Source organism: Aquarana catesbeiana, linkage group LG04 (assembly GCF_042186555.1).
Source record: "Aquarana catesbeiana isolate 2022-GZ linkage group LG04, ASM4218655v1, whole genome shotgun sequence".
Classification (NCBI taxonomy): domain Eukaryota; kingdom Metazoa; phylum Chordata; class Amphibia; order Anura; family Ranidae; genus Aquarana; species Aquarana catesbeiana.
In genome coordinates this window covers 262,511,165-262,536,236 of record NC_133327.1, presented here as the reverse complement: position 1 = coordinate 262,536,236, position 25,072 = coordinate 262,511,165, and the positions used below count along the sequence as shown (strand labels likewise).

The following is a 25,072-nucleotide window of genomic DNA, read 5'->3' as shown; positions in this document are numbered from 1 at the left end:
CAGTAGATGGAAGGAGGAGGATGAGCATAACTTGAATTATAACACATATGAATATGACACTTACATTTACTGGCTGAAGGTGGAGCTCTAGACTCTTTTACTGGTTTACATGCCTATTCTTGTTCCATTTAAAAAGCCTGTGTGGTTACTGAGCTCAGTTGTGCAAACTAAAATGTACCCATAAAATTGAATGAGACAAAGGACTGTTTAGATGGGTATATGGAATTTCAATCAGAGTTGCAGACAGACAGAAAGCTCCCAATGTGTTCTCTGTTTAAAAAAAATCCATAATGCGGGGTGTGTCACTAGTGTCATGGGTACACCCCGTATTAATTGTTTATTTTAAAAATTAAGATTTTACACAATAAATTATGAATGTCATCAAGGGTATAGTACAAGATGAAAGTGGGGTTCAAAAGAGATTAGTGATGAGATAAAAATGTCTGAACGTGTTTTTGCAATGGTAACTGAACATTAAAGTGGATGTCAACCCACACATATACCCAGTGAAGTGAACAGCCTCTGATTATACACAGAGATGAAACAAATCTTCCTACATAAGTTTTACATGTGTATCTGCTGTCTTCAGCTTGCTATATTATTTAGGAAGTGCACATTGTGTTAGAATTTTTACTTCCTCATTCAGCAGTGGAAGTGTAATCTTGGCTTACGCTGGGAGACAACTGATTGGAGGAAAGGCACACACCCCCCTCCACATAGGTAGAAGAATGAAGATAGTTTCAGAGCTGTGCTGTGACAAGACAAGCTAATCTGAGTATAGCAACCTCCCCGACACACATTTTCAGCTGCTTTGATCTCCCGTCTCGGAGAACTTGTCAAAAGTTATCATGCTGATAACAGAGCAACAAAACAGCGGAAACACACAGGACTTAGAGCTTTAGAAAGAGATAAGAAAACACTGCAGATATATGTGCATAGGTCATATTTCATGAATCGGGTTTACATCCACTTTAAGGCTCCATTCACACCTGAGCGTAGCACAGCTACAGCTTCTGCAGCACGTTTTTTTTTTTTTTTTTCTGCGTTTTTGTACTTTTTAGTGGAGAGTTTTTGGAGCAGCACCACACATTTGAATGGGCCTTACTCCGCTCCAATGAAAGCTCATGTAGCAATTTTTGGCACAGAGCCAGGAGCGTTTGGCGTTTTGATTTTTGCAGTGATTGTAGTGCATTTTATCGCTGGACGATCGCCGTAGAATTGCAAAAAGTGTTTGGGGTGCCATTAAGAAATAACTACATCGCAAATGCGTCCCACATCTTGCTGCGATTTTGGAATTGCAAGCAGAATCGCAGCAATTCTGCCCGCGATTCAAATCGCCTAGGTGTGACTGGAGCCTTATAGTTCCTTCCTAGAGCCTTAAGCTGGATTCACACCTATGAATTTTTAGTGCTTTTTGCATTTTGCAGATTTGCACTACAGAATGTGTTCCATAGGAAACCATGGTGGATGGACTGTAGTGCAAATCTGCAAAATGCAAAAAGCACTAAAAATGCATAGGTGTGAATCCAGCCTTAAAGAGGAGCTCCAGGCTCCGTCACAAGAAAATAAAAGTCAGCAGCTACAAATACTGTAGTTGCTGACTTAATATTAGGACACTTACCTGTCCACGAATCCAGCTGTGTCTTCACCAGACAATTTTTCAATTGGCCCTCGGGTGCCTTGTGGCTTCCCAGCCGGTTCCCTACTGCGCATGCGTGAAGCACACTGCGCTTTGTACATGGCACAGCAACTGGGGAAGGAGGAGGGGGACGAACTTCTGGATGACTTTGCCACAGCGAAGTCACCTGGAAGTGGGAGCGGGTATCGGTCAAAACCAGGTACCTGTTCCCACCTCCTCCCGAAAGGTGCCAAATGTGGCAGTGGAGCAGGGAGAAGGCAAATAAGTGAAGCTTCCTTTTTTTGGGTGGAGCTCCGCTTTAAAGCATCAAAATAATATTATCACTACTACTGCTCATATTATTAATAATAATGTTACACCAAAACTAAACTCACACAGACTAAAAGACATGGACACAAACCACGACTGTCAGGGAAATCAGACACTGACAAATATTATTTGAGATAGAGGAATACAAAAAAAAAAAAAAAAAAACAGACATACCAGGATGAACTCTAGCTAAAATAAGGCTCCCACCCCACAAATCGACATCTGAAAATGGACAAATGCTCAAGGGGGCATTTCTGTCAGACTATTTAGGCTTCCACTTTTTATTACAAACCTTAATTGAACAAACTGAAGTTAGAAGCTGATTGGCTACCATGCACAGCTGCACCAGTTTTAGTAAATCTCCCTCATGCCAGAATGTGTATTTATAGACAGAAATGGCAGGAATTTAAAGGTGGAACAATGAGGTGTATTATTTTTAGGAAAATATACTCCTGCTGTAAACTATAAGAATTTTAGGATTCTAAGAGAAGTCCAGGGACCATCAAAATGATTCCCTGTAATACACCAAAACACTTTCACAGAAAGACTCTCATAAGGCGCAATTCATTAAACTATATTGCAAGTGTTATCTGGCTTCAATAATAGTTACTTTCAGCTAGGGATGCACCAAATTTCAGCCGCCGAAACATTTTGGGCGAAAATGGGGTTATCGGTATTTGTCCGATAAGAGATAATGGCACAGAAAATGCATCACAATTTTACTGCTAATTTGCGGTGATTTTGCTGTGAAGTCGCAGTGATTTTGCCTCGATTTTACTGCAAATTCATTGCGATTTTGGGCCAATTTTAGTGCTTATAGTGTATTTTCCATAGGCCATGTGACCCAGAAACCACATCACATTATTGATGCGTTCTTGCTACGTTTTCAATGCATTTGAACTGGGATGTGCATTTTTTTGTGTGTTTTTTTAACTGACCAAAAATGCACCAAGCTGGATTTTTAACACCACAATGGAAGCCCAACAGACCAGTGTGAAGACATACATAGAATTTAAAGGGATACAATTTTCTTGAGCTTTTCTTGCGCTAAAGGTGCCAATAATGATATTAAGTAAAAAGGTGAATGTAATACAAATATATATATATATATATATAAAAAAATAGTAATATTTTTTAAAAACTGTAATTTGCGGCTCCGGTTTTCGGCCAAGTGCATCCTGCATTTTCGGTACCAAAATTTCCATTTAGTGCACCTCTAATTTCAGCCATATAACTGTTATTTTCAGCTCTCACAGGCCCACTTTGCTAATAATAATGGTTGACAGACTCCATAGAACTATACAGTACATACTTAGTACATACATAGTTTTAGCAGCGCTTTACTGTCGTTTTAACACCCACTCACGGCTGAAGAAAGGGTTAAATGGGCACGAAAAGTGCTGCTTTTGAAGCGCTTTGCAGGCGCTTCAGCAGCGGTGCCCATTCATTTCAATGGGCAGGGGGGGTGGAGGAGCGGTATATACACTCCGCTCCTCCACCGCCCCAAAGACACCGCTTGCAGGACTTTATTTTAACATCCTGCCAGCGCAGCGCCCCAGTGTGAAAATCACTTGGGGTCTCACACTGGGGAGGCTTGGGAGACATTTTTCAGGTGCTTTACAGGCACCAATAAAAAACGCCTCCAGTGTGAAAGGGGTCTTAAACTGTCTAGACCAGTGTTTCTCAACCGGGGTTCCCTGACCCCCCTATGCTATGCTCTCCTGGCCCCCCTGCACTGTTCCCTCCTGCCCCCCCCCGCACTGTTCCCTCCTGGACCCCCCTGTACTGTTCCCCCCTTCATACTATTCTTTCCTAGCCCCCCTGTACCCCCCCCCGTACTGTTCCCTGCTAAATCCCCTGTTCTCTGCCCTGCTGACCCCCTGTACACTGCTTATCTTAGGTTTGACCCAGAATTGAGCATCTCTGAAAAAAAAAGCAAGAATACGTTTCACATTAAGGAGGTACATTTTAAAATGTATTCTATTGCTTAATGCTATTTCTAAGCATATTAGTTGTTAAATAGTGAGGGAAAAAAGTATTTGATCACCTGCTGATTTTGTACATTTGCCCACTGACAAAGAAATTATCAGTCTAATTTTAATGGTAAGTTTATTTTACCAGTGAGACAGAATATCAACAAAAATATCCAGAAAAAAGCATTTCAAAAAAGTTATAAATGTATTTACATTTTAATGAGTAAAATAAATATTTCATCCCCTATCAATCAGAAAGATTTCTGTCTCTCAGGTGTCTTCTATACAGGTAACGAGCTGAGATTAAGAGCACTCTCTTAACCACTTCAGCCCCGGAAGGATTTACCCCCTTCCTGACCAGAGCACTTTTTACAATTCGGCACTGCGTCGCTTTAACTGCTAATTGCGCGGTCATGCAATGCTCTACCCAAACGAAATTTGCGTCCTTTTCTTCCCACAAATAGAGCTTTCTTTTGATGGTATTTGATCACCTCTGCCGTTTTTATTTTTTGCGCTATAAACGGAAAAAGACTGAAAATTTTGAAAAAAAATGATATTTTCTACTTTTTGTTATAAAAAAAATCCAATAAACTAAATTTTAGTCATACATTTAGGCCAAAATGTATTCGGCCACATGTCTTTGGTAAAAAAAATGTCAATAAGCGTATATTTATTGGTTTGCGCAAAAGTTATAGCGTCTACAAACTAGGGTACATTTTCTGGAATTTACACAGCTTTTAGTTTATGACTGCCTATGTCATTTCTTGAGGTGCTAAAATGGCAGGGCAGTACAAACCCCCCCCAAATGACCCCATTTTGGAAAGTAGACACCCCAAGGAAATTGCTGAGAGGCATGTTGAACCCATTGAATATTTATTTTTTTTGTCCCAAGTGATTGAATAATGACAAAAAAAAAAAAAAAAATTTACAAAAAGTTGTCACTAAATGATATATTGCTCACATAGGCCATGGGCATATGTGGAATTGCACCCCAAAATACATTCAGCTGCTTCTCCTGAGTACGGGGATACCACATGTGTGGCACTTTTTGGGAGCCTAGCCGCGTACGGGGCCCCGAAAACCCAGCACCACCTTCAGGATTTCTAAGGGCATACATTTTTGATTTCACTCCTCACTACCTATCACAGTTTTGAAGGCCATAAAATGCCAAGATGGCACAACCCCCCCCCAAATGACCCCATTTTGGAAAGTAGACACCCCAAGCTATTTGCTGAGAGGCATGGTGAGTATTTTGCAGCTCTCATTTGTTTTTGAAAATGAAGAAAGACCAGAAAAAAATTTTTTTTTTTTTCTTTTTTCAATTTTCAAAACCTTGTGACAAAAAGTGAGGTCTGCAAAATACTCACTATACCTCTCAGCAAATAGCTTGGGGTGTCTACTTTCCAAAATGGGGTCATTTGGGGGGGTTTTGTGCCACCTGGGCATTCCATGGCCTCCGAGACTGTGATAGGCAGTGAAGAGTGAAATCAAAAATTTACGGCCTTAGAAAGCCTGAAGGCGGTGCTTGGTTTTCGGGGTCCCGTACGCGGCTAGGCTCCCAAAAAGTCTCACACATGTGGTATCCCCGTACTCAGGAGAAGCAACAGAATTTATTTTGGGGTGTAATTTCACAAATCCCCATGGCGTGTTTGAGCAATATAACATTTAGTGACAACTTTGTGCAAAAAAAAAAAAAAAAAAAAAAAATTTGTCTCTTTCCCGCAACTTGTGTCACAATATAAAATATTCCATGGACTCGACATGCCTCTCAGCAAATAGCTTGGGGTGTCTACTTTCCAAAATGGGGTCATTTGGGGGGGTTTGAACTGTCCTGGCATTTTATGCACAACATTTAGAAGCTTACGTCACACATCACCCACTCTTCTAACCACTTGAAGACAAAGCCCTTTCTGACACTTTTTGATTACATGAAAAAATTATTTTTTTTTGCAAGAAAATTACTTTGAACCCCCAAACATTATATATTATTTTAAAGCAAATGCCCTACAGATTAAAATGGTGGGTGTTTCATTTTTTTTTTTCACACAGTAATTGCGCAGCGATTTTTCAAACGCATTTTTTGTGGAAAAAACACACTTTTTTAAATTTTAATGCACTAAAACACACTATATTGCCCAAATGTTTGATGAAATAAAAAAGATGATCTTAGGCCGAGTACATGGATACCAAACATGACATGCTTTACAATTGCGCACAAACGTGCAGTGGCAACAAAATTAATACATTTTTAAAAGCCTTTAAAAGCCTTTACAGGTTACCACTTTAGATTTACAGAGGAGGTCTACTGCTAAAATTACTGCCCTCGATCTGACCTTCGCGGTGATACCTCACATGCATGGTGCAATTGCTGTTTACATTTGACGCCAGACCGACGCTTGCGTTCGCCTTAGCGCGAGAGCAGGGGGGACAGGGGTGCTTTTTTTTTTTTTTTTTTTTTTCCTTTATTATTTTTTTGCTTTTTTATCTTATTTTTAAACTGTTCCTTTCATATTTTTTTTTAAATCATTTTTATTGTTATCTCAGGGAATGTAAATATCCCCTATGATAGCAATAGGTAGTGACAGGTACTCTTTTTTGAAAAAATTGGGGTCTATTAGACCCTAGATTTCTCCTCTGCCCTCAAAGCATCTGACCACACCAAGATCGGTGTGATAAAATGCTTTCCCAATTTCCCAATGGCGCTGTTTACATCCGGCGAAATCTAAGTCCTAAAATGCTCGTAGCTTCCGGTTTCTTAGGCCATAGAGATGTTTGGAGCCACTCTGGTCTCTGATCAGCTCTATGGTCAGCTGGCTGAATCACCGGCTGCATTCTCAGGTTCCCTGTTGAGACAGGAGAGCCAGAGAAAAACACGGAAGACGGTGGGGGGGGGGGGCATTCCCTCCCACTGCTTGTAAAAGCAGTCTAGAGGCTAATTAGCCACGAGGATTGCTTTTACATGAAAGCCGACCGCTGGCTGAAAAGAATGATACCAAGATGATACCTAAACCTGCAGGCATCATTCTGGTATAACCACTCAAAGTCGTGAATGGCGTACCTGAAGACAAAAAAATGGTTAACAATAAAGCACAGTAAACGGTAAAGTATAAAAAATTGCATACCTGAAAAGCAAACATGATAAAACATAATAACAATAAAACATTGTAGAATAGAATACAGTAAAAAAGAGCAGAACACCAGAGAGAGAATAGAGAGAGAGAGAACAATAAAACGACAACTATTTTTTTTTATTTTTGTTTGTGTTTTTTTTTTTTTTTTTACACTTTTTTTTTGTAACTGTAACTTTTATAACTGTAACCGGTTCCAGGTTCGGGTCTCTCAAAATGTGATGGCATCTTGGGAGACCCTGTGAAAGTGTGTCCTAGTCTGTGCAATGCTGTACCCTACGCTAATACTCAACTAGTGAATTGTAGCGTTCAAAACATTCACCAATGCAAAGACCAGGATTATCAGGACAGGAGGGACAATAATAGCGGGTGTCACGTCTATATACGCGCTTGCTGCAGACACATCTTTTTTGGGGGGGTTCATTGGGTAGGGGTACTCGGGAGGACATATAAATGCCTCTCATGCAGCCGACTGCATTTGGTTGGGGATGTGAATGGGGGAAATACGGGCGCTGCAGAAGTGGTGGGTTCCCAATTAGGATTGGCGAATGCAGCAGGAAGGGCATTATGGGCACGACGGGCCTGTGTTTGTCTTTTTGGTGGCAGCGGGACACTACTTGTGCTTGCCACCTCACCAGCTTGAACTGCACTTATGGGACTCGCCACGTCACCAAGTGTTACTGCAGTGCTGGTATGACTACGACTGGGGTGTACTAGGCCGCTGGCGCTTGCCAGTTCACCAAAACGCTACAAAAAAAAGTGACAGTGATCGATCGATACTGCACTTGGGTGGGCTGGGCTGGGCCGGGCGGAGGGGCAAAACGCAGGTGCTAGCAGGTATCTGGGCTGATCCCACTAACACTGCGTTTTTGGGAACCCTAAACTGCTGGGGATGCTAGTATAGATCTGATCGGATCAGATATTGATCCGATCAGATACTATACCACTAAGGGAGGTGTACGGTGTGTGCGTGGGTGTTAGTGGTACTGGCGCTAATCTGACGCTGCTTGGGGCTGGTGCTTGCCAGTTCACCAAAATGCTACCAAAAAAACTGTTAGCGATCGCAGGGATCAGGCCTGACTCTGCGAACGCTGCAGTTATGCGTTTAGTGTTTTGTAAGTGACAGTGATCGATCGATACTGCACTTGGGTGGGCTGGGCGGAGGGGCAAAACGCAGGTGCTAGCAGGTATCTGGGCTGATCCCGCTAACACTGCGTTTTTGGGAACCCTAAACTGCTGGGGACGCTAGTATAGATCTGATCGGATCAGATATTGATGTGTTCAGATACTATACCACTAAGGGAGGTGTACGGTGCGTGTACGGTGCGTGCGTAGGTGTTCGCGGTACTGGCGCTAATCTGACGCTGCCTGGGGCGACGCATATCACCGCCGGGCGATCAGGGGGCTAAACCTTTATTCAGTAATAAACGGCGGGTGCCCTGACACTAAAAAAAATAAACAAACTAACCAGCGTCACCCGTAACAGTTATACGGTGATCAGTGGTGAAAGGGTTAACTAGGGGGCAATCAAGGGGTTAAAACATTTATTAGGTAGTATATGGGGGTCCCTGTCGCTATAAAACGCTGACAGCGAACCTAAATATTTACGTTCCTAACTAGCGTCACCAGCGACACTAATACAGCGATCAGAAAAATGATCGCTTAGCGACACTGGTGACAGGGGGTGATCAAGGGGTTAAAACTTTATTAGGGGGGGTTAGGGGGGTACCCTAGACCTACAGGGGGCTAATACTAACTGTCCTACCACTGCTAACTGTCACAAACTGACACCATGCAGTAATCAGGAAAAAAACAAAACAAAACAAAAAAAACCTGCTTGCTGTCAGTTTGTGACGGGGGGGGGTGTGATTGGGGGGGGATCGGGGGGCGATCGGGGGGGGGATCGGGGGGGGATCGGGGGTGTTTAGTGTGCCTGGCATGTTCTACTGTGTTGTGTGTGTGTTGGTGCACTTACATGTCTTCTCTCCTCGGTGCTGGAACGGAAACTGGCCAGCCGAGGAGAGATGACATCACATCCTCTGCCTCTGTGTACTATACAGAGGCAGGGGATGTTTCTCATTGGCTGGGAGCGATCGCGAGGGGGGTGCCACGATCGGATGGTCTCCCCCTCGTCTCTCAACTCTCCCAGCCAAACGCCGACCGCCGATGGCACCGGGGGGGGGTCCGATCGGACCCCCCGCCCGCGGGAAGGCAATCACGTACCAGGTACGTGATTTTGCCTGCCCGTGCCGCTCTGCTCACGTATATATGCGTGAGGCGGTCGGCAAGTGGTTAAAGGGAGTGCTCCCAATCTCAGCTTGTTAATTGTATAAAAGACACCTGTCAACAGAAGCAATCAATCAGATTCCAATACAACTGGTAAGACATTACACCATGAAGAACTAAAATCCTGCAGCGCCCGCAAGGTTTCCCTGCTCAAGAAAGCACATGTACAGGCCCGTCTGAAGTTTGGTAATGAACATCTGAATGATTCAGAGGAGAACTGGGTGAAAGTGTTATGGTCAGATGAGACCAAAAAAAAGTCATGTTTTGCGAAGGGGTCAGATACTTATTTCACTCATTAAAATGCAAATCAATTTATAACTTTTTTGAAATGTGTTTGTAGCTATTTTGTTTGTAGTTATTCTGTCTCTCATTGTTAAAATAAACCTACCATTAAAATTATAGACTGCTCATTTCTCTGTCAGTGGGCAAACGTACAAAATCAGCAGGGGATCAAATACTTTTTTCCCTCACTGTATTTACAGCTTGCTGATCACATCGATGTTCTGTGAGCTGTAGATTCCTTGAGCTCTCAGACTTACTGCCAGGTGTTCCTCAAAAGGTAAAAAGGTTGAGAAACACTGGTCTAGACTGTTTATACCAATCTGCATGGCACTAAGAGATGTACCTTATAATACACTTTTAAAATATTAGGCCTGTGGTTCTCAGCATATGATACATGCACCCTAGTGGGTACTTTGACATAAAAATGGGGGCACTCTAATTTTCAAAGCCTAAAGGTTTGAATGCCTAGTAAGCGGTGAACTGTATACAACACAAACCAGATTATTTTTTTAGTTATTTTCAAACCATGTAGTACTTTGACCACATTGATATACTGAGCAAAAAAAAAAAAATGTACACACTTTGCACACACCAGGGCATACGTGGCAATTTTCTTTGGTGTTAAAGTACACTTCCTGGCACTTCCAAACTTTAGTAAACTAGGCTTAGTGTCCACTGGAGAGAACGCAATAACGTAGATAGTATAGCAAAACTATCAATTATACTGAACAGAAGTAAAAAAAAAAACAAAAAAAAAAAAAAACTTACTTTACTCCTTCGCCTCTCTGTTCTCCAATCACAACCTGAACCACCATCTTATACCTATCAAAACCCATTTCTGTGGGAAAGAACAAAAGAATATGATGATAATTAAACTATGACTCCATTTTTTTTACATTGTCCCCCTGTATAAGACAAAAATAGATTGTAAATTTCTACTTAATGTGGAACATTTTTCTTGATTGTGACTGACACATCTAAAGTGACTGTACTTAAGGCTGCTTTCACACTGAGGCGCTTTACAGGCGCTATAGCGCTAAAAATAGCGCCTGCATAGCGCCTATAAAGAGCCTATCCTCTCACTCCAGTGTGAAAGCCTGCGTGCTTTCACACTGGGGCGGTGCGCTTGCAGGACAATAAAAAAAAGTCCTGCAAGCAGCATCTTTGCAGCACTGTAGGAGTGGTGTACACACCGCTCCTAAAGCGCCCCTGCCCATTGAAATCAATGGACAGCGTTGCCAAACCGCCGGCAAACCGCCGATGCAGCGGCGCTTTGTGGCCGTTTTTAACCCTTTTTCAGCCGCTAGCGGGGGTTAAAAGAGCCCCGCTAGCGGCCGAATAGCGCCGCTAAAACGATGGTAAAGCACCGCTAAAAATAGTGGCGCTTTACCCCCAACGCCCCAGTGTGAAAGCAGCCATAATGTAATATGTCAGTGTATACTGCTTATGGATAAATTGAGGCAGCAATGTATGCTGCAATCTTTTTATTGTACCATTTTTATTTTTTGTTTTTGTAAAACCTACAAAATTTGTTATTTGATCAAAAAAAAAAAAAAAAAAAGTGGAACTTTAGTCAAAAAATAAGGTCCTGCTAGATCACTTCAGGCTCTTTGCAGCTATAGCTATGTAAAACACCTTGGTATACCATGCAACAAGCGAGTTAGCCACAGGGTGCTATACAGGTTCAGGTCCATGGTCCATTCCATTGGCACCCAGACCCTGAAGACTCCTTTGGGGATATGCCCACCATGATGGGCGAAGCGTGGATGGGACAAACAATGTTGGTTAATTCTTCACGTCACATGCTGGCTACAGTGGACCCATCTCTGGCTATATATACTTAACCCTGCTGAGCTTCCACATACACCTATAGGCACAAAAAATAAGGCAATTCCTAGAGAGTCTTTCCCTATTTTGTTTAAGGCAATTGGGCTCTAATGACTGGTCCAACTCTGAGAGGTTATTCACTTTTCTGCCATTTTTGTTGCCTTGTACTCTTTGGAAGAAAAATTCAAAAAGAAATAGACTGTTCCCACTGTCGACCCAACCATTTTTGAACTAAATAATTACTGTATATACTCGAGTATAGGCCGTCCCGAATATAAGCCGAGGCACCTAATTTTACCACAAAATACGGGGAAAACTTATTGACTCGAGTATAAGCCTAGGGTGAGAAATGTAGCAGCTACTGTAAGTGAAAAAGAGGGTCAACAATGCCCATCTGCATGCCTCATGTACCTGATCTCCATAAAACCGGCGCTGTGACATGCAGTCTAGTCGGCGGCCGCCCAGTGTAACAAAACCACACCTCCTCCTTGTCCTCGTCCATGACGGAACACTGATTCAGTTTCCCAGAAGCAAATCAGTGTTCCGCCTATCATGGACGAGGATGAAGAGAAGGCGGGGCTTTGTTACACTGGACTGCCACCGACTAGACTGCATGTCACAGCGCCGGGCGATCAGGCGCATGAGGCTGCAGATGGGCACAGTGACTCGAGTATAAGCCGAGGGGGCTTTTTTAGCACAAAAAAAATGTGCTGAAAAACTCGGCTTATACTCGAGTACATACGGTAATCTACTATTTCTATTGAGGGCATTTCCTCCTTTTAAGGATTCTGTTGATAGGCATTTGTAGACTTCTGAAGTCATCCTTTGCTCTTGCAGGTGTGGTCCCTGCAGAGCCAACTATTGCTACTTCATCTGTTGTCCAGACTATGACGAACTAGACTGAAGAACTATTTGTTTCAGGAGACAGTTCACATACATCCCAACTTTTTGAGATGGGAACAAGGGACACCTATTAGCAAAAGTATGTAGGCATAGGGGACACCTCCCTGGCATGCCCATCTAAAGGACAGATAAACAAAAAAAAAAATATGTAAGTTAAACCCACAAGTGCTTTTTTTTACCACTACTATGCCTCTATACTGGCTTTTAACATTTACAAATGCAGCAATTTAGAAATTGGATAAAGGGTTTAGCACTGGGAAACACTTTAGTGCATTTTATATACAACTATATAGATCAGACCAAAATGAGGGACAAATGAGGAGGAAAGAGGGACAGAGGAACTTTGTTCCAAATCAGGGGCAGTCCCTCAAAATCAAGGACAGTTGGTGTATCCAACTCCCTTTGATGTATCCGCTCTGTTCGCCCCTTCCAGGCATTGTCACCTACTGCAAAGTCCATCCTTTTTTGGCAGACCTTCTACCTCTAAGCCCAGTGGGCCTGCTCAGAAACCTTCTTCACATTAAAGGTTCACCATAACACCTGGAGATAGGGGAATACTAGTGAGATTTTCTCCAGCTTAGAACAGAAACGATCCCAGCCTTTTTATTTCACTCTTTCTTTGGGAAAGGTAGACAAAGAGTTTCTATCGCTGTCCTCTCTCTGTTGTTTCCCACTAACCATTCTTACTTGCTGAATGTTTCCCTACAGCTCCATGCAACTTTACAATCACATCACAGGGGGTGGTCATCTCCTTCCCTTTTAGCAAGAATGATTACTCCCCACTGGGCACAGTCTGGCCCCGCTAAAGTCTGAAGGACAGTAAACTGGCTCTTGCTTTGGAAAGAGAAACCTGTCCTAACACCGCGAGCTTGCACTCCTTGTGCATTTTCTTTGCAAGAAGTTGCTCTTATTCATTCCTCGCTGTGACCTTGTGTCCAGCTTTCGCGGGGAGACATCCATGCCAGGAAAACACAGCGATTATTGCTAGCGGCTATATCTTAAATGGATCAACTTGGGTACAATCAGCTTGCCCATACATGGTTTGAAACTGAGTCAGTGCCTGCTGACCTGGCTGATATTTGAACCACTTATGGCCAGCTTTAGGATATGCATATATTTTCAAAGTAAGAAAAAATATTTGAACAATACTAATACAGAGTTTTGATTCAGTGCTCAATGCTCTATAAAAATATTAAATTTAACAAATGTGACTTTAGCACTCCTTTAACATATTTCCTCTTCTTTTTAATACCTTTCAGTTTATCCTTTATCGTCTCTGACAAAAATCGAGTCAGTTGTGGAACCTCCTCTGGAATATACTGCTTGCTTTTCAGTTCCTCCTTCAAAACAGATCGAATGCAGTCCTTTACTGTTGCAGTTCTAAATCTGAAAATCAATTGTAGTCTAATTTATACCAATAAAATCCATTCATGTTAATTAAAGAAACCTTACAAGTAAAAAATAAAAACAATTGTAAATATAATGTATTGCTATTTAACCCTTTATTACCTTAATCAGCTCTTTTTTCCCCTTAGTTATTATTTTCCTGCTAAATTTTTTATTTAGATATATATTTTTTTCTTTGCTAAAAAACAAAATACGAAAATTTTAAAAAAGTCCTTTTCCGTTTGCAAATAACTTGCATACCAGAAACAACATTTTAGTGTCGTCATAAATGGGACAAAATTATAGAATTAACTGTATACTTTTTTATTTTACAGTAAAAAACTATTTTTTTAACATTAACACTTTAAAAAAAATTATAATAAAACATGGTTTCATTTGTCTATAGATTACATAGAAAATAAAATTAGGACTTTTGGTTTACCTGTAAAATCCTTTTGTTGGAATATATCACCAGGACACAGAACATCTTCAGAATCCTTACAGCAAGGTTATGTTGCCACCCTCAGGTGATTTGACGATGGCAAAAAAAGCAGGAAGTCTCCTACCAGACATAACACCTCCACTTTAAGAAAGGCTTCAGTTTTTGTAGTAAGCCATAATCCAGAAGACAGGATGTATATGTCCCATGATGTACTCCAAGAAACGGATTGTACAGGTAAACCAAAAATCCTAATTTGTTTATCATACATCATGGAACACAAAGTGTCTCAGAATCCTTATGACAGGGATGTCCCAAAGCAATGAATCTGAGGAGAGTGCAACATGGCAACAAGCCCCTTACAAATAAACCAGAACAGGATAGAAACTCACTAAACAGCCTGCAACACACGTTAACCAAAGGTAGCGTCCTCAGTGGCTCTAACATTCATCTGGTAAAAGTATGACCTGAAAACCAGGTAGTGGCTTTAAAAACTTGGAAGTACTGAAGCTTGATGACGAATAGCCCAGGAGGCAGAGATTCCTGGTAGAATGAGCCATCACTGGAAACGGTGGAACTTTTCCTCTTGGATCTTAAGCTTTGAGAAATAATCTGATAAGTCCATAGAGAAATCACAGATTTGGAAGCTGTGTGACCATTCTTTGGACCCTTAAGAAAAACAAAAAGTGAATGAAACTGCCGAAGACTGATAACTGATGATTGCACAAACCATTTCCATATGAATCTTGTCCCCCCCCCACGTTCATGGCTTAGGACAAAATCATGGCAACACAATGTCCTGATTTAGGTGGTAAGAAGAAACCACCTCAGGCAAAAAATGGCTTAGGCCAAAGAACCACCTAGTCACAGTAAAACACCATGAATGGTTCTTTACAGAAAAAAGGCAGCCAATTCTGAAACTCTATAAAACCGAATCCATTAGAAGGGCTAAAGGGAGATCCCAAATGGGTTCAAAGGAGATTGTACCAAGTTGAAATCCCACTAAAGTACCAAGTTGAGTCCTGACTCTTGATCATACTTCAACCCAATCTCTGGTCTACTCCAGATTGTAGAAAGGACAAGATGCAACCCATAACATACTTGTGAGGATGAAACCCCTTAGCTTCACACCAAGCAATGTAAGATTTCCATGTACAGTGGTAAAGCTTCCTTGAAGTCACCATCTTGGCTTTCAGCAAGGTAGAAATGACTGAATCAGACTGCCCGCCACGCTGTCAGAGTCAGCAACTGTAAACAAGGATGGAAGACAAACTTGTGACAGAAGGTTGTGTCAATCCAAAAGGATCCAAGGACTGTCCGCAACCATGATCAAAAAGTCAGAATATCACGTTCTCCTGGGCCAAGCCAGAGCAACTAGAATCGCTGGAGTTCCTTCCACCCGAATCCTGAGAAGCAAACAAGGTAAAAGCTGTAATGGTAGAAAGGCATAAATCAAGGAGAACTGGTTCAACAGTGTCTTCAGAGCATTCACCACAAACACTGGATGTCCTGGAGTCGAACCTGTCCAGCTTCACATTGAGCCTGGATGCCAGAAGATGCACATCCAGGGTGCCCCCACTGTTGACAGAGTTCTTGGAACACCTTGGGGTGTAGAGCCCACTCCCCAGGAAACAGTTATTGACATGAGGAAATCCGCCTGCAAATTTTCAACCCCTGGAATATGCAAGGCAGACAATGTAGGAACATGACGTTCCACCCAAGACAGCATGAGATCTACTTTCTCCTGGGTGGTCCGACTTCTGGTGCCTCCTTAATGATTTATGTATGCTACCCTTTGACCAAGTTAAGTCTGTTGTCTGTGAACACCTTAAAAGTCCATGGTTTCAATGGATCAATCTATTAATGATTTATGTATGCCACCGCCATGGTGTTGTCTGATTAGACCCTTACAGCAAGGCCATTTAGCTACTCCGACCAATACAGAAGAGCAAGATGAATCATCTTCAGCTCCAGGATGTTAATGGACAACAACCTCCCTTGCAGTGATCAAGTTTCATGGACCAAGAGAATGTCCAGAACACACCAAAACCTGGCAGGCTGGTGTGTCATCAGAATCTTCCAGGAGAGGGGAGAAAGGACTTTCCCATTTCTAGCATCTGTAAGGATTACCACCAGTCTAGACGGGATCATGCTGGGATGTAAGGACATTGGGAAGTTAAACTATTGCGTTCTCTTGTCCCAAGCCACCAACATATTCCACTCTAGAGGCCCAGAATGAAATTGGGTTAAAGGTACCGCCTCGAAGGAAGCCACAATCTTCTTTCTCATACAGATGCAAAATTAGGGATTTGTCAGAGACATGAATAAGTCAACTAGAGACCATAAACAAGACATTTCTCCAGTGGGAGGATCACTCATGCCTGAGCAGTATCCAGGGTCAGGTCTATATATTCCAACAGTTAATCCAGGATTAAGGCAGATTTCTGTAAATTCACCCACCCAAACCCCTCCTGAGTGTGTACTGTGTGAGATGCATTGGTCGCCAGCAGAGAAGCAGATTGCTCCCTCCGAAGCCAGTTATTTAGGTACTCTATATTAGGGATTCCTCAAGACTGCAAGAGTCCCAGAACCAAAGCCAGGACCTTGGAGAACTCTCTGGGAGCTGTGAACAGGCCAAACAAACAGCAGGGCCACAAACAGAAAATGGCTATCCTTCACTGCAAACCGCAAAAACCTTCGTTTAGTGGGGAAAAAAATATGAATGTGCAGGTAAACATCTCTGATATCCACTGATGCCAGAAAATCTCTGATGGAGAGGGGCCACCACTGACTGCACGGACTGGAACTTCTGTACATGCAGAAACTTGTTGAGGCCCCCTGAGATCCAAAATAGGGTGAATATAAGGAAGTCGGCACTGCGCTGCGCTAATCACAGACAGTGAGACATTTCCCAATCTCTGTAGCTGTGCATCGGGAAATGTCTCACTGCCAGTGATTAGCGAAGCGCAGTGCCGACTTCCTGGCAGGCTCTGCACGTGGAGTGTGCGAACACACCAGAGCTCATCCTTACCAACAACCAAGTGAAAAATCAGCTGGGGTGAAGACATGGCTGGATTCCTGGACAGGTAAGTGTCCTAACCACTTAAGGACCTTGTTGTTTACAAGTTAAAATCTGTATTTTTTGCTAGAGCCCCCAAACACATACATATATATATATATATATATATATATATATATATATATATATATATATATATATATATATATATATATATATACATATATATATATTTTTTTTTTTTGCAGAAACTCTAGAGAATAAAATGGAGATCATTGCAATATTTTATGTCACGCCATATTTGCGCAGCTCTTTTTTTTTAAAAAAAAAAGAACACAGTAAAGTTAGCCATATTTTTTTGTATAACGTGAAAGATGATGTTACACCGAGTAAATAGATACCTAACATGTCATGCTTTAAAATTGCGCACGCTCGCCAAATGTCGACAAACTACGGTACTCAAAAATCTCCATAGGCGACGCTTTAAAAATTCTTATGGGTTACCTGTTTAGAGTTACAGAGGTCTAGTGCTAGAATTATTGCTCTCGCTCTAACCTCACGTGTGGTTTGAATACCGTTTAAATATGTGCGTGCGACTTACGTATATGTATTCGCTTCTGCGCGCTAGCTCGGAGGGACAGAGCGCTTTCCATTTTTTTTTCTTATTTATTTTACTTTTTATTTTTACACTGTCCCTTTAAAAAAAAAAAAATTTGATCACTTTATTCCTATTGCAATGAATGTAAACATCCCTTGTATTAGAAAAAAATTAAAAAATTGTCCCTTTAAGTTCGTTAGGCAGAAGTGACATCAGACGTCGATTCGGTCCTTCATAGGCATAGAGTCGAGTGATAGCCATCACTCAACTTTCTGCCCATCGCTCCCGAGGATCGGATCGTTTCCCCCTTTACAGATGGATCCGGTAAGTGGGGCACCTCTCCCTATAAAAGTGATCCCGTGCGAATCCGCCACCGGGACCACTTTATCGGATCCCGAAAAACGCCCACTGTGTAAAAAAATACGGGGGTTATGGCAGCATAACAACGGTATATAAGATCAAAGTAATGACGTATATACACAGTGGGCTACAGTATTTGTAGCTGCTGTTATTTGTCTCTAAAGGAGCCTGGAGTTAATATTGGCACTTGCTACAGATCGCAACCGCAGTAAGTTTTGAACGCGGTGCAGGAAACGCACACAGAGCGCGCAATTCCCACACTGCATTCTGGTGTGAACTGCCAATACAAGCATTTTACTGATAACTTATGCAGATATGTTTGTGCCAGAAAAAAAAACAATGCCTTTAGAAATAGACACCTGTACATGAGAAATATACACCTGAAAGGACAATATATCCAAACAATGCGATAGAGGTGAGTAATCAATCAGCCCCCCACCCATGCTCCAGTACAATCACTCCAATCCACACTACCATGCCATCCACACTTACTTGTGCTGGAAGTTCGGACGAATAACATAGGAATTTTCCCCACTTTCCCCCATTGTAGCGCTGAACAGCTTGTCCGTCACCATGACAACCAACCCCTTGGCGATCTCTTCCTGTCGTGTTCGATCCCAGGCTTCCGGTTGATCACTAGGGTCTGTAGCGTGAAGACATTATGTTACAGCACTACGGCAGCCATTTTGTTGAAGCCCAGCTCTTCCTGTTATTTTCCAGCAATGCTCCGTCTGTGTGAATCTGTGCAGAGCCGAACAGATCACAGGCTGTTTGTGTCGCTGAATTCTTACATCATGTTAGTGGGCTGCAGACAAGTTCATTCCTGTACTACTACTAAAGGACCTCCAATGGCTTACTATGAGCTTATATGACACATTGATCTCATTTAACCCACTTACTGCCAGACAAATTTTCTTATTTATTGACACACTTTTAGTAAAATGTAAAATAGTAAAATAATAGTAAAATAAACCAAAATTAGTGAATAATGCAATTATAGAATTATATGGATACATTCCATAAAATGGTGAAACAGTCCAAAACACCACTGTGCAATTATTTACTCTCTGTCTTTAATCTACTTTAACCACTTACCTACTGGGCACTTTCACCCCCTTCCAGCCCAGGCCAATTTTTATTGGCTTTTGCACTTTGAATACATAGTTACATAGTTACGGCCAGTTCACACCACGTGCAGCCCAGTGCGTTTTTTTTTCTACATCAAAAACGCATTGATAATAGGCTCAAAGAGGAAGTAAACCCTGATGGGTTTTACTTCCTTTTTTGTTCCCTGCAAAATAAAAGCATAATGGGCCTAGCATGCATTGCATACTAGCCCATTGTGTGACACTTACCTGCAAACGAAGCCCACGCTGTCCCTGCTGGAGGCCGCATCCATGATCACCCCTCTTCCGGCGCCGCAGAGTCCGACTCTGACTGGCCGAAGCTGCGTGACGTCACTTCTGCGCATGTGCATGGGAGCCGCCAGTTCCGGCACTCACTAGTGAAGAAACGGCACAGTATAAAGTAAATATCTCCTAAACGGCACACGTTTAGGAGATATTTATTGTACTCATAGGTACAACTTGAAAATGGAGGTTTACAACCTCTTTAAGGGCCAGTTCACACCATAGAAATGCAGTCTGGATGCGTTCCAGATGCTTTTCTGCATGCAGATTTTTGTTGCGTTTTTGATGCGTCCCAGTGCGTTTTTGGTGCAGTCCAGTGCAGTTGTTTTGTTTACACTAGAATACGTTCTTTGGGTGAGTTGCTGTGCAGAAATATTCATTTTCCTGGTTAGCACTACAACTTCATTCTGTGTGCTGTGTAAGACAATGGCTACCATGCACAAAGTGTCAACAAGCCCTTAAAAGAGAAGTATGTTGTTTTTTTTTTCTGCAGGTTTATACTTACCTAGGTCGATGCAGCATCAGTCCGATGCTGCATCTGTCCCGCGCCGTCTCTGCACTGAGAACCGAGCCACCAAACACCGCCGATGGCTCGGTTCTCACAGCTCCCCAAATGGAGAGCTGCTGCCTGTCAGTCAGCAGCTCCTGACGTAAACAGAGAGCGGACTTCAGTCCACACTCTGCTGAAAATGGGTCACAGGAGTGCAAAATGAATTGCACTCCTGTGACCCATAGGAGAAGCCCATCCAAACAAGCTCAGGCTGGACTTCTTTAATGATGAGTGTTAAGGCCACAAAAGAAAAACTAGAAAAGTGGACCATGGGATTGTCACCCCCCATCACCCATTTGTTTTTAAAATGAATTATATTTTAACCACTAGGCGTCCGCGCTATAGCCGAAAGACGGCTACAGCGCGGACTCCAATTGCCGGGAGGGCGTCCCTGGACGTCCTCCTGTTCACTTCCGCAATGCGCGCTCCCGGGAGCGCGCATCGGGGAAATTCTGCTCTGGCCGTGTCCCTTGGACACAGCCAGTCACGGATCGCCGTAAACGGCCAATCACAGCGGCCGTTTACAGCGCGATCCGAGCTTCCAATGACAGATGATCTCAAATGTAAACATATGAGATCATCTCTCATTGCCGGCTTTCTCTCCTCACACAGAGACCGTGTGTGAGGAGAGAGAGCGATCTGTGATAACTGTGAGTGCCAAGCATTTAGTGAAACACCCTACAGTGCCCATACAGTGCCACATCAGTGCCACAGTGCTTCCATCTGTCATCAGTGCCATCTGTCAGTGCCATCTGTCGTTAGTGCCACCTGTCAGTGTCACCTGCCACGTTAGTGCCACCTGTCAGTGTCACCTGCCACATCAGTGCCACCTGTCAGTGTCACCTGCCACATCAGTGCCACCTGTCAGTGTCACCTGCCACATCAGTGTCACCTGTCAGTGTCACCTGCCACATCAGTGTCACCTGTCAGTGTCACCTGCCACATCAGTGTCACCTGCCACATCAGTGTCACCTGTCAGTGTCACCTGCCACGTATCAGTGCCACGTATCAGTGCAATCTGTCAGCGCCATCTGTCGTCAGTGCCACCTGTCTGTCACCTGCCACATCAGTGTCATCAGTGTCACCAGTGTCACCTGCCACATCAGTGCCACCTGTCAGTGTCACCTGCCACATCAGTGTCACCTGTCAGTGTCACCTGCCACATCAGTGTCACCTGTCAGTGTCACCTGCCACATTAGTGCCACCTGCCACATCAGTGCCACCTGCCACATCAGTGCCACCTGCCACATCAGTGCCACCTGCCACGTATCAGTGCAATCTGTCAGTGCCATCTGTCGTCAGTGCCACCTGTCTGTCACCTGCCACATCAGTGTCATCAGTGTCACCTACCACATCAGTGTCACGTATCAGTGCCATCTATCACCAGTGCAATCTGCCAGTGTCACGTGTCATCAGTGCCACATATCTGCCATTTTTCATCACTATGTCACAAAGAGTATATTCAGCCGAGGAGGCATATAATATTCTTGCGGCCGACGAGAGCAACGGGGAGCTCTCCGCTTCAGATTCCTATTCAGATTCTGAGTCTGACGTGGACTACGAGCCTATCCTCAGCAGTGGTACACTGACAGCCTCAGAGGAGGATGAGAGTCCGCCCGCCAGACGAAGACGTACTGGTGAGGATGCAGTGCCATCCACCAGCACCGCAATGCCATCCACTATCACCACAATGCCATCCACTATCACCGCAATGCCATCCACCAGCACCGCAGTGCCATCCACCAGCACCGTAGTACCTCGACAAAGTCCACGTACCAGTGGGGTGTCACCTCAGGCCCAAAGGGTTAGGTCCCATGCCAGCCTTCCCTACTCCCTTGAGAACTCCTTATGGCTGACACCCAATTCAGGAGAAGCTATCATTCCCCCTTTTACTGCCCAGCCAGGAGTCCAGGTGGATACGGAAAATTTTTCACCATTAGATTTTTTCAACCTTATATTTACTGAGGACATGCTTGCATCGATTGTGGCCCAGTGCAATCTATATGCCCAACAATACATAGCAAGTAACCCAACGTCCTATTATGCCCGTCCCTACGAATGGAGAGCCCTAACAGTGGAGGAGTTTAGAATTTTTTTGGGCCTCACATTCTGTATGGGACTAACCAAAAAAAATGTATTACGTTCCTATTGGTCTACCCTCCCCATCCACCACATGCCCATCTTTTCCTCTGTAATGCCCAGAACCAGGTATCTCATGATTATGAGATTCCTACACTTCAATGACAATACCCAGTGCCCTCCCCGAAATGACCCACATTTTGACAAGCTATATAAAATTCGCCCACTACTAAAATATTTTTCTGATATCTTCCCCCAGTTATTTACCCCAGACCAGCACATATGTGTGGATGAGTCCCTGGTCAAATTTAGTGGCAGATTGGGCATAAAACAATTTATTCCCACCAAAAGGGCCCGCTATGGGGTGAAAATGTATAAATTATGCGACCGAGCTACAGGATATACCTATGCCTTCATGGTATACGAAGGGAAGGACACCCAGCTACATCCCCCTAATTGCCCAGAATATATCGGATCGAGTGGGAAAGTCGTGTGGGAACTCATAAACCCACTCCTGGAAAAAGGCTACCATCTATATGTGGACAATTTTTATTCTAGTCTGCCCCTGTTCCGAAATCTTCACAGACAGAAGACTCCAGCATGTGGCACCATAAGGAAGAACCGGAAGGGCTTTCCTCAAAGCCTCGTGAACAAAAAGCTAAGAAGAGGGGAAATGGCGAGCTTGAGGAATGAGGAAATTCTGGCTGTGAAGTGGAGGGACAGAAGGGACGTCTACGTGCTTTCATCAATCCACAATAACACCGTCGTGGAGATAACCAGGAGGAATGGGGTAATCCAAAAGCCCACATGCATCTTTGAATACAACAAGTATATGGGGGGTGTCGACTTCAACGACCAGATGCTCGAACCCTATCTTGCCACGAGAAGAACATACCAGTGGTATAAAAAAGTTTCAATATATTTGTTCAATTTGGCCATATATAACAGCTATGTTATTTATCATAAATCCACTGCAAGCCCCAAATCCTTCCTTGGATACCAGGAGGAAATCATCACTGCCCTTATATACCCCAACGGCCCACCAGAAACCATTCGATCCGATGTGATTAGTAGACTGTCCGAACGCCACTTTCCCGAAAAAATCCCCCCCAGACCAACAGGCCAAAAACGGCAGAAAAAATGCCGGGTGTGCTCCAAAGGAGGAGTGAGAAGAGACACTACTTTTTATTGTCCCGAATGTCCTTCCCAACCAGGCCTCTGTATAGTTAACTGTTTCCGCCGTTACCATACTTCACTAAATTATTAGTGAAGTATGGTAAACATAACCCTCACTTCCTGCCATTTACCTTCACACCCCTTATGCCTCTGCTTGCTCTGTAACTGACCCTGGCTTGTTTTTTGACCACGCTTCTGCCTACCGATTCTGTTTATATCTCTGCCTGATCTGGAACTGACCCTGGCTTGTTTTTCGACCACGCTTCTGCCTACCGATTCTGTTTATATCTCTGCCTGATCTGGAACTGACCCTGGCTTGTTTTTCGACCACGCTTCTGCCTACCGATTCTGTTCATACCTCTGCCTGATCTGGAACTGACCCTGGACTGTTTGACCATCCTTTTTGCCTGCCTCTTGGACTGATCTTGTACCCTGCTACTGGACTAGTGGGATTCATAACACAGGGGTCTCACATATGTGAGGGGCTCCAGAATTGTTTTTCTGGATGAAGAAAACGTTTTTTTTGTTTTCTCATTCCTAGATTAGGGTCTGGAGACTCGGAGGCTTCAAAGAGATTTGGGTGGGAGAAGCCTCTACCCCTGTCCCCATTCTGTCCTGAATGAGGCCCTACTTCTGCCTGCTGCCTGTAGGACCTATGCCATCATGCCTCTGCCTGTTGCATGAACTGACCACACCACATGGATGGACCATGTTCCTGCCTACTACCAGGATCAATATTTTGGCACTGCTGACAATCTCTGCCTGCACTGACCCTGGACTGTATATGGACAGTATCCCTGCCTGCTGCCTGTACTGACTATGGACAGTGTTCCTGTCTGTTGCCTGGATCAATTGCGTTCGCTTTTGCTGACCAAGTCCCTGCCTGCTGCCTGGACCAGTGCTATCCTCCTGTGGACAACTGTGCTACTAAAACCACAGGTAATCTTTTTTTTTTACTCTTTGCTCAGCAGAATGTATTTTTAGGGTGTAATTCTTGGTATGTGCATGCTATGTGTCCCTAGAACACCTGACGGTGTTCCTTGTATGTGGCCAGGCTGTGTAAAAGTCTTACACATGTGGTATCGCTATACTCAGGAGGAGTAGCAGAATGTATTTTGAGGTGTCATTTTTGCTATGTACATGCTATGTGTTGGAAATAGCTTATAAATTGACAACTTTGTGTAAAAAAAAATGCGTTTTCATTTTTTTCCACATTTTCCAAAAACTTCTGGAAAAAAATGAACCGTTCAAAAGACTCATTATGCCTCATAGATTATACGTTGGGGTGTTAGCTTTCCAAAATGGGGTCATTTTGTGGGCGTTTCCATTGTCCTGGTGCTCCAGGGCCTTCAAAAGTGTAATAGGTGGGTGAGAAATGAGATGTGTAATTTATGCTCCTAAAACCCTTGAAGGTGCTATTTCAGTATTGTGCCCCTGTATGTGGCCAGGCTGTGTAAAAGTCTTACACATGTGGTATCGCTATACTCAGGAGGAGTAGCAGAATGTATTTTGAGGTGTTATTTTTGCTATGTACATGCTATGTGTTGGAAATAGCTTATAAATGGACAACTTTGTGTAAAAAAAAAATGCGTTTTCATTTTTTTCCACATTTTCCAAAAACTTCTGGAAAAAAATGAACCGTTCAAAAGACTCATTATGCCTCATAGATTATACGTTGGGGTGTTAGCTTTCCAAAATGGGGTCATTTT

The 25,072-nt window shown here is 43.3% G+C and overlaps 1 protein-coding gene across 1 annotated transcript in view; it reads right to left on the bottom strand.

The window, feature by feature from the left end:
* LOC141139886 (dynein light chain Tctex-type protein 2B-like) overlaps positions 1-18,819 on the bottom strand; it is a 28,635-nt gene extending 9,816 nt beyond the window's left edge. The window contains exons 1-3 of the mRNA XM_073626435.1: positions 18,642-18,819; positions 13,600-13,733; positions 10,386-10,455 (exon numbers count right to left, since the gene is read on the bottom strand). Of these exons, the coding sequence (XP_073482536.1) occupies positions 10,386-10,455; positions 13,600-13,733; positions 18,642-18,724 (287 nt within the window). The 5' untranslated portion in view covers positions 18,725-18,819. The remainder of the gene's footprint in view (positions 1-10,385; positions 10,456-13,599; positions 13,734-18,641) is intronic.
* Positions 18,820-25,072: the final 6,253 nt, after the last annotated feature.